Source organism: Geotrypetes seraphini, chromosome 2 (genome assembly GCF_902459505.1).
Source record: "Geotrypetes seraphini chromosome 2, aGeoSer1.1, whole genome shotgun sequence".
NCBI lineage: Eukaryota > Metazoa > Chordata > Amphibia > Gymnophiona > Dermophiidae > Geotrypetes > Geotrypetes seraphini.
This window is the reverse complement of record NC_047085.1, coordinates 253,553,587-253,570,714: the sequence shown is the minus strand read 5'-3', so window position 1 is coordinate 253,570,714 and position 17,128 is coordinate 253,553,587. Positions and strand designations below refer to the sequence as shown.

General features: G+C 46.1%; 1 protein-coding gene across 1 annotated transcript in view; it reads left to right on the top strand.

Annotated features, from left to right (window-relative positions):
* The first annotated feature begins 2,944 nt into the window (after positions 1 to 2,944).
* The window catches only part of TEF (TEF transcription factor, PAR bZIP family member), a 49,045-nt gene continuing 34,861 nt past the window's right edge, over positions 2,945 to 17,128 (top strand). Inside the window, exon 1 of the mRNA XM_033929396.1 lies at positions 2,945 to 3,404. Coding sequence (XP_033785287.1) covers positions 3,305 to 3,404 — 100 coding nt within the window. The 5' untranslated portion in view covers positions 2,945 to 3,304. The remainder of the gene's footprint in view (positions 3,405 to 17,128) is intronic.

Sequence of the window (17,128 nt, the reverse complement as noted above, 5' to 3'; positions counted from 1 at the left end):
TCTGAACAATCTTGTTGAACGCTTAATTTTTTTCCAAAGTAAACACTTTGGACCCCCAGGGCACTCAGTCAAGAGCATTGAGGAGGTGCCGAGAAGCAGGAGCTGGGACAGTTCGTCTTGAGGCAGAATGCCAATTTGATCCCAAGATCCAACTATGAGCTTTTTAACTGCAGCAACTTCAATATATGCTATTGGAGCTGGAATTAATGTGGCTGCTGGCACTAGACATGCCCTACAGCAGTGCTTCTCAACATCTCAAAGTCAAGAACCCCCAAGTCTAACAAATATCAACTGTGTACCACCGACTGTCCCAGACCCTACCCTCCATTACTAATTGTAATGCAGTTTCTTCAATTCAATTTTCATATTCACACAAAATACACAGCAGATATAAATTCTCAAAACTGACATTTCAATTACTAAATTGAAAATAAAATCATTTTCCCTACCTTTGTTGTCTAGTGATTTTATTTTTCTTATCATCTTTTCCCAGTCTCTGGTTATACTTCCTTCTGTCTGTGCTCGTAACAGTGTTTCCAGGGTCTTCTTATCCACTGACTGTTTCTCTATCCTTCTCCACTTTCTGCCCTGCATCCATTTTTGGCATTAACTTTAACATTAAACTTTATTCCATTTGTCTACTTTCTTCTCAAAATCTACTGTTCCATGTCTTCCCTTCCTATCGCTCTTCTTCCCTCCCCATTTCCATTGTCTGATATTTCTCTCCTTCCTTCCCCCTCTTCCCACAGTCCCTTCCCCATTTCTCCCTCTTTCATCACTCTTAGTCCTACACCAATTTTCCTTCTTTCTCTTCCCCAACTCCACTCACAACTAACATGCTTTCTCCCCATGCACTATCTCTTTCTCCCCTCCACTTCATATCCATTTCTCTCAACAATTTTCCTTCTTTCCCTCTTCCCCAATCCCACTAACAATTAACAGGTGTGTTTTCAATGTGCTCTTCACATGCACCATTTCTTCCTCCCCTCCACTTCTCCTGCAACAATTTTCCTTCCTTCCCTCAGCCCCACTCACAACTACTATGCTCTCTCTTCCCATGCCCCATCTTACCCTCCCAGCCAGTGTGCAGGCACCTCTCCCTTTCCTCCCCTTCTCCCTCAAGTCCAATACCTTTCCCTACCGCCTGGTCCAGTAGCACTTCTTCTCCCTTCCTCTCCCCCCAGTCCAGCAGCATCTCTCCCTCTCCCTTCCCCATGTCCAACAAATACCTCTTCTTCCTTCCCTCCTCCCCTGTCCAGCAGCACCTCTCCCTCTCCTTTCCCCATGTTCAGCAGTCTCTCTTTGCACTTCCCTTTTGCCTCCTCCTCTGTCCAGTGGTACCTCTATTCCCCCTAGCAGCAGCTCACTGTGTGCTTTTAACTCCACACACAGCTGCTGCTAGCATCAGTTTAGCCACAGTTCTATCAGGCAGCCGCGGGGGCCTTTGCTAGGCTGGCTTGCCTCTGATGATGCAACTTCCTCTTTCATCGGAGGTGGGCTGGTCTAGCAAAGGCCCCCGAGGCTGCCTGATGGAATCGCCAGCTAAACTAATACTAGCGGCAACCGTGTGAGGAATTTAAAAAGCACACAATGAACTGCCATTGCTAGTCGAGTGTGGATGTGGGTGGTGCTGCTGAGAAGATGAGGAAGGTAGGAGATATACAACGGTAGTAGGAGCCTTAGGAGACATACTAAGTCATGTACCATCTGACATAGGATGTCTATGTACCACGTTTTGAGAACCTGTGCGCTACAGGGCTATTTTGAGACCCTGTATTTGGAATGAGTACACTTTAAATCCTTTAATGAAGATCCATTAGAGGGCAAGTCTGGTGCCAGCAGCTGTGGTAATTCCAGCTCCAATAGCATATATTAAAGTTGCTGCAATCTTGTTGAAAATCTAGGCTTCACTCTCATACAGAATTTTTTGAAGGATGCTATCAATAATAATGTTAATTTAAAAGGGGGAGGGATATATGATGTACAAAAATGTTGCTTTGACTTGCTTCTCTTTTCCCCCTATACCTAGCCTGCTCCTCTGGTGTTGCCCCCAAACATGTCTGTCCAGAGATGCCACTGCTTTAATTTAACACCAGGACGACTGCCCCTCAGGTCTGACTTTCAGGATATCCATGCTGTATAGGCAAATTCAGGCTACCCTAAAAACTCAGACTACCTAGGGCAGGGGTCTCAAAGTCCCTTCTTGAGGGCTGCAATCCAGTTGGGTTTTCAGGGTTTCCCAATGAATATGCATGAGATCTATTTGCATGCACTGCTTTCAATGCATATTCATTGAGGAAATCCTGAAAACCCGACTGGATTACGGCCCTCGAGGAGAGACTTTGACACCCCTGACTAGGGCCTTGGACTTCACTTCCAATCCTCTCCTGAAATCTGACCTGTTGCTGGGCCCTGGAGGGAAGACCAAATTCCAAGAACTCACTGAGACACCCTGCCTTGTTTAGGTAGCCTGGAGTCAAGACTTCTCCAAACTCTCCTTGAGCCCTCACGCGGAGCCATTCTTGTTTTCAGCAGACCTGCAATGTCCGTGTATCGCAGGGTTAGGGAACTCCAGTCCTCGAGAGCTGTATGCCAGTCGGGTTTTCAGGATTTCCCCAATGAATATGCATGAGATCTGTTTGCATGCACTGCTTTCAATGCATATTCATTGGGAAAATCCTGAAAACCCGACTGGAATACGGCTCTCGAGGACCGGAGTTCCCTACCCCTGGTGTATCGCCTCCAACGGTCTGCAAATTGCTCTCCTGCACCCAGGCTCTGCCTCTGCTGAAAAGCCCAAGCCAGACGTCAGCATCACCCGCTCTAGCCTTAGTCTGACCCGTGGAGGACGGAGGCGCTTTGAGCTGCTCCCTGCGAATAGCCCTGACGCACCGACCCCCCCCCCCCCCCGACGTTGCAGGGAGGCTGAAAGCAAAGGCCGCGTCCTTTCCCCCTTAACCACGCGGGCTGCAGGCTCTGTGCGCTTCTGCTGTCACGCGAGGCCGCAGAGGGCTGCGAGCCGATTGGCTGAAGCCAGCTCTCCTCCTCCGCGCCCCGGAGTGCCCCTTGGCGCGCCGCCAGCCCCTGCCATCGCCGCAATTAGCAGTTGGGTCGGCAGGAGGAGGGCTGAGCGGCGCGCGCTGCCCATTGGTCCCATTGCCTTCCCCTTCCTCCTTGTCGCTTCTCCTTTGGTAAACATTTCCACAAGGGCCTCCGGAATCGTCTCGGCTGCTTCGCGGTCTCCTCGCCTGCGTCCGCGGGAGGTGGGGGGAGGGGGGGGTGCAGAGGGCGCCCTCCCGGCACCATGTCCAGAGACGAGGCGGCTCCTGGCATTCCCGTGGACATCCCCGAGGTGCTGAAATCGCTGCTGGAGTACTCGCTGCCCCGGACGGAGCAGCTCAAAGGTAGAGGTACCCCCGGAGCCGAAGTGGCATCGTCTCTAGAGGCTTGGGGGAGGGGAGGGGGGGACTGAACTTAGCATAAATGACCCCTCACCCACCACAGTGAAAGTTTGTTCATTAGGAGGGGGGTGGTCGTTCCCTACTGCACCCCCATGGCTGGCACTATGCATGGGGGGGGGGGGGGTCTAATTTCTGCTCAGTATATGGTCCCATGCTGCTCCTCTCTTTCCCTGCACAGGGACATGTTGACATGCGGGGACCCAGGGCAGCAATTTGGAGAGGTGCCACTAAGTCTGCTTTGGGCAGGCATGGGGTCCAGTTTGCACTCCCCTAACGCCGGCCTTGCCTTGTGGGGTGTCTCTTTTAGCACGTCTGTCTTTTATCTGTCTCACTCCCAGTAGATCTGTGTTTGTGTGTGTGTCACACACTGTCTCTCGCCTGCTGCCTGTACTTCACTGTGTTTGCTTTTCTCTGTTTTTATGTCTCCCTCTGGCTATGTTTGCGTATGTGTGTGCCATGGCTCACATGGTATCTCTGCATCCGCACCTCTTGTAACCTGGGGCCGATTTTCAGTGGGTGTGGTGGGTACAGTACAAACATGTTTTGTCTCAAGTGTCCAGTTCTTGCCCCTTACTTGACACAGGAACAAGAGAGCAGGTAAGGACCCACATGTAGCCTGCTCATGTCTCATTCCTGTTGCAGCTTTACCATCTTACTGTCTTCTCTAGGATTGCTCTGTCTGTGCATCTCCCGGGCTTTCTTGAACTCTTAGCATTTTGGGGATCAGAAACCATAATCTGTAACTTAAAGCAGAGGTATCGGCCTTCAAAATACCAGTTTGCCTGCCCTTTAATAGATTGTGTGTGTGTGTGGGGGGGGGGGGGGTAGTGGTGTCCCTCAATTTAAAATTGTCTTGGCCTTCCCCTGGCCCTGTTACTCAGAGGTTGATGCAGAAAGCTTCCATGAGCAAAAGTGCGTGGTTACCATGAGGTATATGCATGCATTAAGGGGCGCAGAATGCAGAAGGGGGAAAGCAGAGGGGTTCTTATTTTCATGTGGTACACATGAGTGCAAAATACTAAAAGTGGAAGGGCATGTGTGCTGCTTCTGTTCCCCCCATACCTCTGTAACGTTGCTGGCATGAACAGCAACCCCCAACCTTTCGTGCCAGCGTCTGCTCTTCCTCTGACATCACTTCCTGGACCCATGCCTAGGAAGTGATGTCAGAGGCAGAGCCGATGCTGGCACAACAGCAGCTTTAGGGTTGCTGCTTGTGCCAGGAACGTTGACAGAGGTATGGAGGAAGGGAAGCGGCGAACGCACAGCAGGCGGGGGAGGGGCAGCACCGCCCTGGGCACCTCTCACCCTTGCTATGCCACTGCCCACAGTAGTAAAAAAAATCTCCTGCAACAGTTCTGAAAACTGACGGGCTCGTTGCAGATTTACATACCACTGTGTTTGTTTGGCTTTTAATTCACAAACGGTAAGTGATGTGTATGTTACCGAAACACAGACTGTTCTATCTGGATTTTGCTGTCTCATTATTTTTAATAAAGTGGCTTGATTTTGTACTCTTGCTCTCATCCTGTCTATTTGTGGCCCTTCCATTTTTTGTATTTTGGGTTTATTTTTTGTGGTCCGCCAGTACACATGAGCGCTCAGTATATTAAAATAATAGGGTAATGAGGCTATTAGGTATTGCACCACACTGCGCAGAAGTAAACATGAGATTTAAATACACACACAGTGTGAGAAATTGAGGCCAGGTTTAACTGCTTCTTTCAGTTCTGGCCAAAACTGAATTTGTCACCGAAACTGTCTGAAAAGCTTTTACCCAAAACTCATCACCTGGTTTTAGCCAAAACCGAAAACTTAAGTTTGGAACTAGTGAGGGCCCTGGGGATTATCAGAACTTTTTTCTTTTTTAATGTACTTTATTAGCAGTGGTGGAATACAAACACAGTAAAAGTACTCTTAAGATAGAACAGTGCAAAAAGGATAACAGAGCAACGGAACGCCCCTGCAGAAACATTGCAAAAAGTAACCAGAACAATAGACTAAGGAAGAAATAATACAGAAAGCAATCCGCTACTGATTGAGGGTTAATATGAAATATACTAGTGAACCTTGTATTCCTCCACCTTTTTATTTTATACAACCATATATTCAAGAAAAACGTTCACCAAATAACACACAGACTGCCACTCACACCACACAAATCAACTAATACACTCAGAACTTTCAGTCTGCCTTCCTCTGCTAACCCTACAGTATCCAGGACAGAATATAGTAATCTATATAATGAAAGACCATAATTTACCTCCAAGCAAAATTGGACTGTAGGTAATGTAAACTGAAAAAAACCACGCTGCTTTTACAGTAGCTGATTTTGCACCACACATCTAATTCCTAAGGAGCTTATTGCCCCAAATTTACACATTTAAATTCCTGCTAAAATTTTGTATCAAAGGCATTTAGGCCCCTTTTACAAAGCCGCGATAGTGATTCCCAGCACGGCAAATGTGACATAGCCCATAGGAATTGAATGAGCTATGTCACATTTGCCATGTGGGAATAGCTACTGTACATTTGTAAAAAGAGGCCCTTAGTCTGAATGCTCTATTTACCGTATTTCCCCATGTATAGACCACAGCCTATACATAGATTTTACTAACATGAGTACTGGGTGCGGCTTCCTTATATGGGGCGGCCTATCTAAAGACATCCCCCTTTAAATCATCCCCCTGTACCTTTTTAAATAGCTCCCTCGCTGGATGGCTGCCTCTTCCAATGTCGCGGCCAGCGGTGCAGGGCAGGAATGATCTTTTTGGCATCTTTCCTGCCCCCCCGCGCCGCTTCTTGAATGGTTGGCATCAGTTCTTGCGAGTTCCACGAGAACTGACGGCAGCCATTCAGTAAGCGGCGCGGGGCCAGGAAAGATGTCGAAAAGATCACTCCTTCCCTGCACCGCTGGCCGCGACATTGGAGGAGGCAGCGGTCCAGCAAGGAAGCTATTTAAAAAGGTATGGGGGACTCCAGTGCCGCAGCTTATCTAAGAAGGTGGCCTGTCTAATAGCTTTAAAACCTACATCGATGTTTCCTGCGGCCTATACAAAGGGGCGGCCTATACATGGGGAAATACAGTACTATACAAATCATTGTGCAAGATCGTAACTGCATTACTTACAATCACAGTACCAAAAAAAAAAAGCAGAAAGAATAGCCCCCTCCCCCCCCACTACTTTACAATCCCTGTGGTATAGGGGTGTAGTCAGGACATGAGTGATGCCCCAGTCGCAGCAGCCACTCTGAAGGATAAATTCTTTGACGAAAAAGAAACTCCATTACTTCTGCATTGGGATGGAAAACTCCTCCTGGATGTTACCTGAAGTAAAGAAATGGTCGACAGAACTGCAGTACTTGTCACTCAGAGTTCCAAAAATTGGCTGTGGAACTGGCAAACAGCAAGCTGAAGCCCGTCTCACAGTACTGGATGAGTGGAGTCTTTGGAGACGAGTCCGGAGACTGGTGTTTAATACCACTGTGAGTAATACAGGCCTAAAGAACGGTGCTTACACCTTTATTGAATCATCAGTAGGAAAAGAGTTAGCATGGCTCACCTATCACCTTCTTTGAAAAATATTATTGCCATGCGCTTAAACATCTTCTCAGTCACTGCACCTACCCTCTGGAACTCTATACCCAATCACATAAGAGAGGAAACAAACTTAAACCAGTTTAAATCTAAGCTAAGAACCTTCTTATTCAAAGACGCCTTCGATTAGCCCCTTCTCTTTTAAAGATGCTGTTTAATAGCAACCGCCCTTCTAAGGACAATTTGAGTTCCTTTCTTTTAGCCTCTCCCCTACCATTTGTTCTCTCCTTCAGTGTTTCTTTCCTATAAGATTGTAGTTCGACCCCCTTCTCTTCTTTTGTATAAGTCTGTCTGTTTAGTTAACTGTACCCCCAAATATGTTTGTTAACTTGAATGTTTTTATTGACTAATGTACACCGCCTAGAAGCCTGATTAGGCGGTATAATAAATTTTTAAATAAACTTGAAACTTGAAACATCGTATGAAAGAACTGGTGTTTGGAAGCATCTTCATTCAACTATTTGATATTGGTAGAGGACCAGATGTGGTGGTGGTCAAAAGATTTCAGCAAAATTAGCCATACGTACATAGACCAGGTTTCATATGAGCATTGGGAGCAGCGCAGAGCATTCAGCGTGCCGGCCTGCGCTAAAAATTGCTATTGCGGTTTTGTAAAAGGGGGATAGTCTATTTTGCTAGATAGCGAAAGCATTTACACAGATTTTGTTTTGTTCAAAACACGGTTGTACGTTTAATTTTCATAGGGGAAAACACCCTCCAGGGATTCAAGACAAAGTTAGACAAGTTCCTGCTGAACTGGAACGTGCTCAGCTAGGGCTAGTCTCAGGGCACTGATCTTTGATCAGAGGGCCGCCGCGTGAGCAGACTGCTGGGCACGATGGACCACTGGTCTGACCCGGCGGAGGCACTGCTTATGTTCTTATGTTTTGATCAAGTTCAGTTTGTTAGTTCAAAACAATCTATGTGTAGGCCAGTGGTTTCCTGTCCTAGAGGACCACCAGGCCAATCAGGTTTTCAGGCTAGCCCTAATGAATATGCATGGAGCAGATTTGCATGCCTATCACTTCCATTATATGCAAGTCTATCTCATGCATATTCATTAGGGCTAGCCTGAAAACCCAATTGACCTGGTGGCCCTCCAGGACAGGGTTGGGAACCACTGGCGTAGACCATCTGTGTTTGGTTTTCCCACCATAAGAGGTAACCTAACACCATCTTCATCGGATACTATCTTTGCAAGCTGCACACTGGGAAAGAGGGCCTTTGCTTCTCACTCTCATTCTAGAAAATTATTAAAAACTTTTTAATATGTTAAATATCTTCCTGAATGATGCTATGTAATTCACTGTTCAGTTTTTCTTTGTGAATTGTAAGCCGCATTGGACTTTACAGTACTGTGGGTTATACGAGGATGGTTTTCAAAATTTGGTAAAAAAGCAAGTTAAACAACGTAGTCTCAAGGGCTATACACATAGGGCTCCTTTTGCAAAGCCATGCTAGGGCCTTAGTGAGCGGAATAGCGCATGCTAATTTGCCGCGTGTGCTAGCCGCTACTGCCTCATTTTGAGCAGGCGGTAGATTTTCGGCTAGCACGCACCAATCCGGTGCGTGCGTTAAAACCTCTAGCGCGGCTTAGTAAAAGGAGCCCCTAGTCCAGTGAGCTTACTTTTTTTTTTTTTTTTTAATATCGTAGGAAAAATAGCTTACGAAAAAACTGGAAACTCATTGGACTACTACTATTATTTCTGTAGCACTGGGGAGGTGGGTGGGAACGGAAGGAAAGAGAGAAGGGCTGGGGGGGAATGAGAAGAGAGAGAGAGGAGAACAAAGAAGCTGCTGCACAGAAAACTTGTGCCCGCCAACCTGGGACAGTATTGAGTCAGTATTGGTCTGTCGTCTAATGTTAGCAATTGACACGGTGACAAAATTCATCACCGTTCCCGTCCCCGCGGATAACCGCGGGAAATAATCCCATGTCATTTTCTAGTGTCTATTTCAACCTCAGTCCTTTTACACCAGCATTCTTCAAAGTAAAGCTTGCGGGTCAGTGATTGTGCCCAATTATACTCTGATTCTTCCCTCTCTCCTTAAAGAATGACATGAAGATGGTTTCCCGCGGTTATCCGCGGGAACGGGAACAGTGATGAATTTTGTCACCGTGTCATTCTCTAGTTAGCATCTTGGGCCAAAGGTAATTGACAGCTCATGCTGCATTCCTCTGAAAGATGTGGCCTGTGCCATTCCCCTCTCCACTACTCCTCTCTTCACCCCAGTGCTTGGACTTGCAAACACAGAACTCTCTTACAGTGAACTCCTTGAGTCCTGATTCCACCAGATCCACCCAAAAACTTAAACTATCCTTCCCCTCGCTAAAAGGCATCCTCTATGCAGGAAAATTAGGGAAATCTCTCTTCTTCAGAATCACCGAGCTTTGGAATAATCTTACTGCCCCACTACGGAATCTGGGCTCCTTCCAACTATTCCGAAAGCGTCAGAAAACTAAGCTATTCACAAAAATATAATGCTCTCTTCCCCCTATACTCAACCTCCAACCCCATTATGTTGTTCCTTCCTTACATTAAGCTCTTGTAAACCATGCCCAGCTCTATAATTATGGAGAGGATGCTGTATATAAACTTGAGGTTTAGTTTAGTTTACCTGCTGAATTAGAGACAGCTGAAAAGATATGCACAGGTCTGCAGCTGTGAAATGACTGTCTTTCTAGTCAGCAGTTAAGGAAATCCAGTGGGACCGTGTAAACTAGTTTTTTTTTTCCGCATGGAAATCTTTCTAGGAAAAGACATGTGGCTGGATCTCAGCCTATTTGTAGACTCTCTTCCTCTCTTTGTAGGCGCTTTCGTGTCCTCTGCAGGAATGCAAACAATGTTCCGGCTTCGCACGAAACTTGCTCTCAGATATACAGTGGGCATAGTACTCAGCTCCTCCCTTCTCCTACTCTGACAGTTTTTCAGTGTTACTTATATTACTTCTCAGAATTAATCACTAACTAATAGCTAGTTATACATTATTCAGAAAAGTAATCTGTGATAGACAGAACTGCATAACATTGCAGTCGTGCTGTGAGCTTTTGGGAAGACCCTGGTTCTGTTTTACTACTTGGGATCTAGCTAGGTACTTGGGACCTGGGTTGGCCACTGTTTGAAACAGGATACTGGGCTTGATGGACCTTCGGTCTGTCCCAGTATGGTAATTCTTATGTTCTATTCCTGGCCCTGGCTCCTACTCTCTTGGGGAAGGTACACAAAGCAGTGCTTACAACCTCCTTTGCTCCTCCAGTCAGGTAGAGGGAGTTCCATACATCCATTGCTCACAAGTGATGTATACTGGCCAGACAGTAGAGCTGATTTGTAAAATATAGAAGAATGATGTGGTCTGTGTCTCTCTGTTAGCATCTAAGGTCATTCGCACAAGAATCTGGTTTAACTAGCAGTTTTACCCCATCCTGGCCTGACTGAAAATATATTTTCTAGGGATGGGATAAAAAAGGGACTGTAAGGAGGGAGGCAGGACCCGTACTAAGATAGAATAGTGCCCTGTATGACAACCCCTAGTGCTCCTGCCCTTCCCGCAGTGCCACAACCAATAAGAGGAGTCAATGGATGAGGAACTATTTTGATGCCCTGCCTCCCTTGCAACTTGTGTGGTTTCACCGTACAGACCTTGGTTTGGCTTTGAGGGGGACTGAGAACTCTTCTAGTCATTAATCTACATCTAGAGCTATGAAAATAACATTTATTTTGGTTTGTTAAACATAGAATGCATTCCAGTAAATAAGGAGATGGCAACCCACCTCAGGCCCTGTTACTGCCTTTTGCTGCTGTATACAGTGAGGCCCAGAGAGATGTACAATCTCCGCGATGGGGCACAGGTTCATCTTGAGCCTGTCCTGCTATCAGATCACGATTGTAACCATAGAAGTGATTTGCACATACCTGGAATCACATCCGGGTGGATGGCTTGGAAGCATAGTTCTGACTTCTGAGCTTCAGTGCCATTTCCATAAGAGAAGATATAATGCTATTAACTGTCATTATTAGCCCATCACATTTAGGTAATGTGAGATACTTGAATGTAAGCCAAGTTGCCCATTTCTCAAGTCAGGGCTGACGTTAACCATTAGGCAAACTAGGTGGCTGCCTAGGTGATGACTTCACTGGGGTACGGGAGGCAATGAGTTGAATAACAGATCTGCTCTACATGGAGGCTGAGCAGTTCTCCATGAGCTCATTTACCATGTTAAATGTCTTTGGAAATTCACCTAATGCATGCAGAGTGTAAGAGTTAAAGGTGTGATAACTTAAGAACATAAGAATAGCCATACTGGGTTATATCAGTGGTCCATCTAGCCAGTATCCTGTTTCCACAGTGGCCAATCCAGATCACAAGTACCTGGCAAATCCCTAATAGTAGCAACCTTCCATGCCCAGGGCAAGGATTTGCTTCCTCCAAGTTTGTTTCAATAGCAGACTATGGACTTTTCCTCCAGGAACCTGTCCAAACCTTAAACCCATCTGCGTTAACCGTTGTTACCACATCCTCTGACAATGTGTTCCAAAGCTTAACAATTCTCTGAGTGAAAAAAATATATATATTTCCTCCTATTGGTTTTAAAAGTATCTCCCTGTTACTTCGAGTGTCCCCTAGTCTTTCTAATTTTTTATGTCTATTCAGAGTTGTGCTAAGGTCTGTGCGAGCAGTGCAGCTTCACAAGGAGCAAGGGAAGTGAAGTGCCAAAATTGAACCCTGCCCATTGACTCCTCCTCTTGGCAGTGGGCAGGACAGAGGTTTCAAGGGGCATCTTGCACAAGGCACAGTTTCAGTTCAATACATTGCAGTGTCCAGTTATGTATTTTAACAGGAGGGAAGGGTTTAAGATGGTTGAGTTCAGTTATGCAGATCTTGAGAGGAGGGTTTGGGGGCCTGAAATCAATTGGTGGGGAGGGTGCAAGGTTGAAGCATCATGTAGAATAATGTTATCCATTGTTAAGACCCAGGAGCTAGAGACTACTACGATTATTTATTTCTATAACGCTACCAGAAGTACGCAGGGCTGTACAGAGTCACGAAGAGTAAGAAAGAGCTTACAATCTAAACAGGCAAGACAGATAAACAGGATGTCATGTATACAGTTAAGGGGAATGGTTAATCAGCGGGCTGGGTTGGTGGGCAGAGGGGAGTACAGGACAATCAAGCTATTGTGACATCACTGATGAGGTTGGCTCTTATTGGTGGAATGAGGCATTATGACATCACAATCTCAGCTCTGCTTCCCAAAAACTGAAACTCTTCACACCACTACTACTATGAATTATTTTTATAGTGCTACCAGATGTATGCAGTGCTGTACAGAGTCACAAAGAAGGCAGTCCCTGCTTGAAAGAGCTTACAATCGAAACAGGCAAGACAGACAAACAAGATGTCATGGATACAGTTAAGGGGAACGGTTAATCAGCGGGCTGGGTTGGAGTGCAGAGGAGTAGGGTTAAGGATTGAAAGCTATATATGCACCTGGGCAGCCAGAATCCATGCAAGTCTTATACCCTTAATGGCGAGATCCTAGCAAAAACGGTAGCAGAACGAGACTTGGGGGTAATCGTCAGTGAGGACATGAAGTCTGCCAATCAAGTGGAGCAGGCTTCGTCCAAGGCAAGACAAATCATGGGCTGCATACGAAGGGGTTTCGTCAGTCGTAAGGCGGAAGTCATTATGCCATTGTATAGATCCATGATGAAGCCCCACCTGGAATACTGTGTGCAATTCTGGAGGCCGCATTATCGCAAGGATGTGCTGAGACTGGAGTCGGTGCAAAGAATGGCCACCCGGATGGTCTCGGGACTCAAGGATCTACCATACGAAAAACGGCTTGACAAATTACAGCTATACTCGCTCGAGGAGCGCAGAGAGAGGGGGGACATGATCGAGACGTTCAAGTATCTTACTTGCCGCATCGAGGCGGAGGAAGATATCTTCTTTTTCAAGGGTCCCACGACAACAAGAGGGCATCCGTTGAAAATCAGGGGCGGGAAACTACGAGGTGACACCAGGAAATTATTTTTCACTGAAAGAGTGGTTGATCGCTGGAATAGTCTTCCACTACAGGTGATTGAGGCCAGCAGCGTGCCTGATTTTAAGGCCAAATGGGATTGGCACATGGGATCTATTCACAGGGCAAAGGTAGGGGAGGGACATTAAGGTGGGCAGACTAGATGGGCCGTGGGCCCTTATCTGCCGTCTATTTCTATGTTTCTATCAAAAAGGTGGGTTTTCAGTCTGCATTTAAACAAGGGAAGGGGCTTGACGGACAAACTCGGGTAATTTATTCCAGGCATAGGGGACAGCTAGATGAAAGGAACGAAGTCTGGAATTGGCAGTGGAGGAGAAGGGTAACGTTAAGAGTGACTTATCTGAGGAATGGAGTTCTCTGGGAGGTGTATAAGGAGAGAGAAGCGAGGAGAGATATTGAAGAGTTATTGAGGGGCAGCAGAATGAACACACTTGTAGGTCAGCAATAAGATCTTGAACTGTATGCGATGGCAGATAGGGAGTCAGTGAAGTGACTTAAGGAGATGGGTGACATGAGCGTAGCGAGGTTGGTAGAAGATGAGACGCGCAGCAGAGTTTTGCACAGATTGCAAGGGGGAGAGGCAACACTGCGGGATACCAGTTAGGAGTAGATTGCAGTAATCTAAGCGTGAGGTTACGAGAGCTTGGACAAGGGTCCGGGTAGTGTGTTCAGACAGGAAGGGATGAATTTTGGTGATACTGAAGAGATAGAAGTGACAGGTCTTAGCAGCTCGTTGGACATAGTTAGAAAATGAGAGGTCAAAATCGAAGCTGACTCCAAGGTTGTGAGCAGAGGAGACTGGAACAATGACAGTATTATTTACAGAGATGGAGAAAGGAGGAAGAGGAGCAGAGGGTTTAGGAGGAAAGCAGAGCAGCTCAGTCTTGGACATATTTAGTTTCAGATGACGGCAGAACATCCAGGCAGTAATGTCAGCCAAACAAGCAGAGACTTTTTCTTGGACTTTAGGTGAAATTTCAGGTGTAGAGAGGTAGAGCTGGGAGTCATCAGCATAAAGGTGAAGCCATGGGAGGAGATCAGGGCACCGAGGGAAGAGGTGTAGAGGGAGAAGAGAAGAGGTCCTAAGACAGAACCCTGGGGTACACCAACCGCTAACAGGGTAGCAGCAGAAGAGGACCCACCAATTACGTACACTAAAGGTGCATTGGGAAAGTTAGGAGGCACGGCACATAACATAACATTGGATTTCTAGATTGCATAGCTGTAGTAGCGGTAGTGGCCCTGGTAGATCCTAAGTATAATTTTGAGATTTTCTTCCACATTCTTTAGAGGCTTCCTGCTGGCACCATCGCTGGAGCAGTGATTCTGCTTCTTTCTCTCATTGCATGGCTCTCAGTAGGTTTGAGTTTCATAGTTTATTTAAAATTTGATTACACACCTATCATAAATTCTAGGTGAGAATACAATACTATAAAAAGGGAAATGCAAAAATTTAAGACATAAACATTAGTGCTGCCTGATTCAGGAAAAAATATTTCGATTCGATTTGATTCAGCTTATTGAATCGATTTTTCGGTTTGATTTTCCTGCCTAATTGGGTGTTTTTTTCCAAACATCCTGGTGGGTTTATTTTATAGCCTCTTTGCCCTCTCCTACCCACACTGGCACTGTGGTATAAACAAAATAAACAAACAAAAAAGACTTTTCCTCTCTCTGTTAAATCCTAGCTCACATTCATGGTCTAAAACCAGCTCTGGCAGGATACAAATTTCAAATCTGACACATTGTAATCACAAAACAGAAAATAAAATTATTTTTTCTACCTTTTGTTGTCTGGTCATTATTCAAATCATGTTGGTCCCAGGCTCTGCAACAAATGTCTTCTGATAACTTGCTTGCCAGGGTCTCTTGCTCATTTGTCGTTTTCTTCTTTCTCCGTGCTAACCATCCATCTTCCATCTCTGTCCTCCCCTTCCATTTCTCTCCCCCGAGGTCTGGCATCTTTCCTTTTTTTCGTCTCTATTCCCGTACCTGCAGCGATGGACCCCATCATCCCCCAGATCCACTATCTCTCCTTTTCTCAACTACCCTTTCATCCAGCATCTCTCCCTCCTTCTCCACCAGCTCTCCATTTCTCTTTCTAACTACCCTCCTATCCAGTATCTTTAACCCCCCCACACCATCCCTTGTGTCCAACTTCTCTCCCTTTCTGTTCCTTCCCTCCCTAAATCCTGTTGTCCACTATCTCTCTTCCTCTCCTGTTTTTAGATCCCATATTTCTTCTTTCTCTCTCCCGTCTCCATGATCTTCCCCCTCCACCAAGTTCACCTCTCCCATCCATCTTCTCCCTATCTCTCCTTCTCCAGTCCACCAACTCCCCCTCTCCCATCCTTCTTCTCCCCATCTCTCCCTCTCCAGTCCATCAACTCCCCCAAGTCCATCTCTCCCTCTCCCCCAAGTCTATTTCCCCTCCATGATCGCCCTCAAATCCATCTCCACCATCCATCTTCCCCTCCACCAAGTTCATGTCTCCTATCCATCTTCTCCCCATCTCTCCTTCATTTCAACAACTACCCCAAGTCCATCTCCCCTCTACCCCCATCAACCTTTTTTTTGACGATACAACATGTTGCCGATGGCGCTGGTTATTTAGCGATCCACTCCGGCCATCGCTCCTTGCGACTTCTCGCCACTGCGGTCCGCCCTCAGTGAAAACTTCCTGTTTCTGCTTGGGCGGCTGAATGGAGAGAAGACGCCCGGAGTAGCGGCAGGGTAGTGAATTGCATTCGCTACCGCCACTTTTGCCTGGCTAGGGAGGAGAGGAGAAATACTTCCAGCCAGGAAGGAGAGAGACTTTCTGCCGGAAGTTTCATCAGAATGAAGGACTCCGGTGGCAGAGGGAAAGCCCAAACGGGTCTCTAGCAAGGGGGCCGAGAAATCGGAAAGTTCGATTTTTTTTTTCCAAAAACAAATCGATTCGAATCGATTCACCCAAAGTGAATTGGTGAATCGATGCAAATCGGGTAGCACTAATAAACATATACAACTGACTACAAAGACAAAAAACAGACAAGATAGAATAACAAGAGAGAAGAAGGAGGAACTACAATATAGTTGAGAAAAGAAAACATTGATGGAATGAACAAAGGAAAGGGTAACATTAGCTGCAGTAGCTCATTTGAGGAGAGAATCAAAAGATGGAAGAGAGAGGAAAAGGGGGGAATAAATGGCCAATAGTGCTATTAAAGGAAGAAATTAATGATCAAAAGCGTCTTTATACAGGAAACATTTCAATGCACCATTAAATTTCTCTAAGTTGGATTCAGATCTTATGTGTAATGGCAAAGAATTCCAAATTGTGGGGCGGTTACTGAAAATGTTGTACGACGAGTACAGTGCCTAAGTCTTCCACTAATTTTGTAAGAGTGTGAAAACTGTGTATGCATTCAGGCACCATACAGCTCAAACTTACTGCAATCTATGCAGTGCTGAAAGAAATGCGACAACTGCTCCAGAGACGACGCCAGCAGCAAAGCCTCCAGAGAAAATTGGCAAGGGGGATTAACAAACTATTTGGACCACCAGCTTAGGGGGATTGGAGTGAAGACAAGATAGAAAAGGGACAGGAGCTGGAGTGTGTGTTTGGGGGAGGGGGTAGAGATGGTTCTGAGGAAGAGTGGAGGGGAGAATACCTGAGGAGAGAAAAGGGATGTATGGAAAAGACAGGCTGAGGGAGAGATGGGTAATGTGTAGGGAGTGGGCTTTGTTTTAGTTGCATACATTGTTCCAGGCTGACTGTATTATTGGGGCATGGGTTTGGGCTCTCCTGTCCCACTCTCCCTGCTTGCTCTAATAACAATCTCGGCTCTCATGTTGAGTTTTTCTTTGCCAAAGTGGAAAAATAATGGTGATCACTAGTCTAGATAAAATAACTGGCAAAGATGGGGCCAGAATATGGGGAGGGAGGGTTCCTCCTAATTGCTAAATCACTCTTGGTTAACTTGCAGAGTTAAAAAAAAGGATCTGAATAGGGGCTGGGAAGTTGCTGAAGCATTATTACACAGC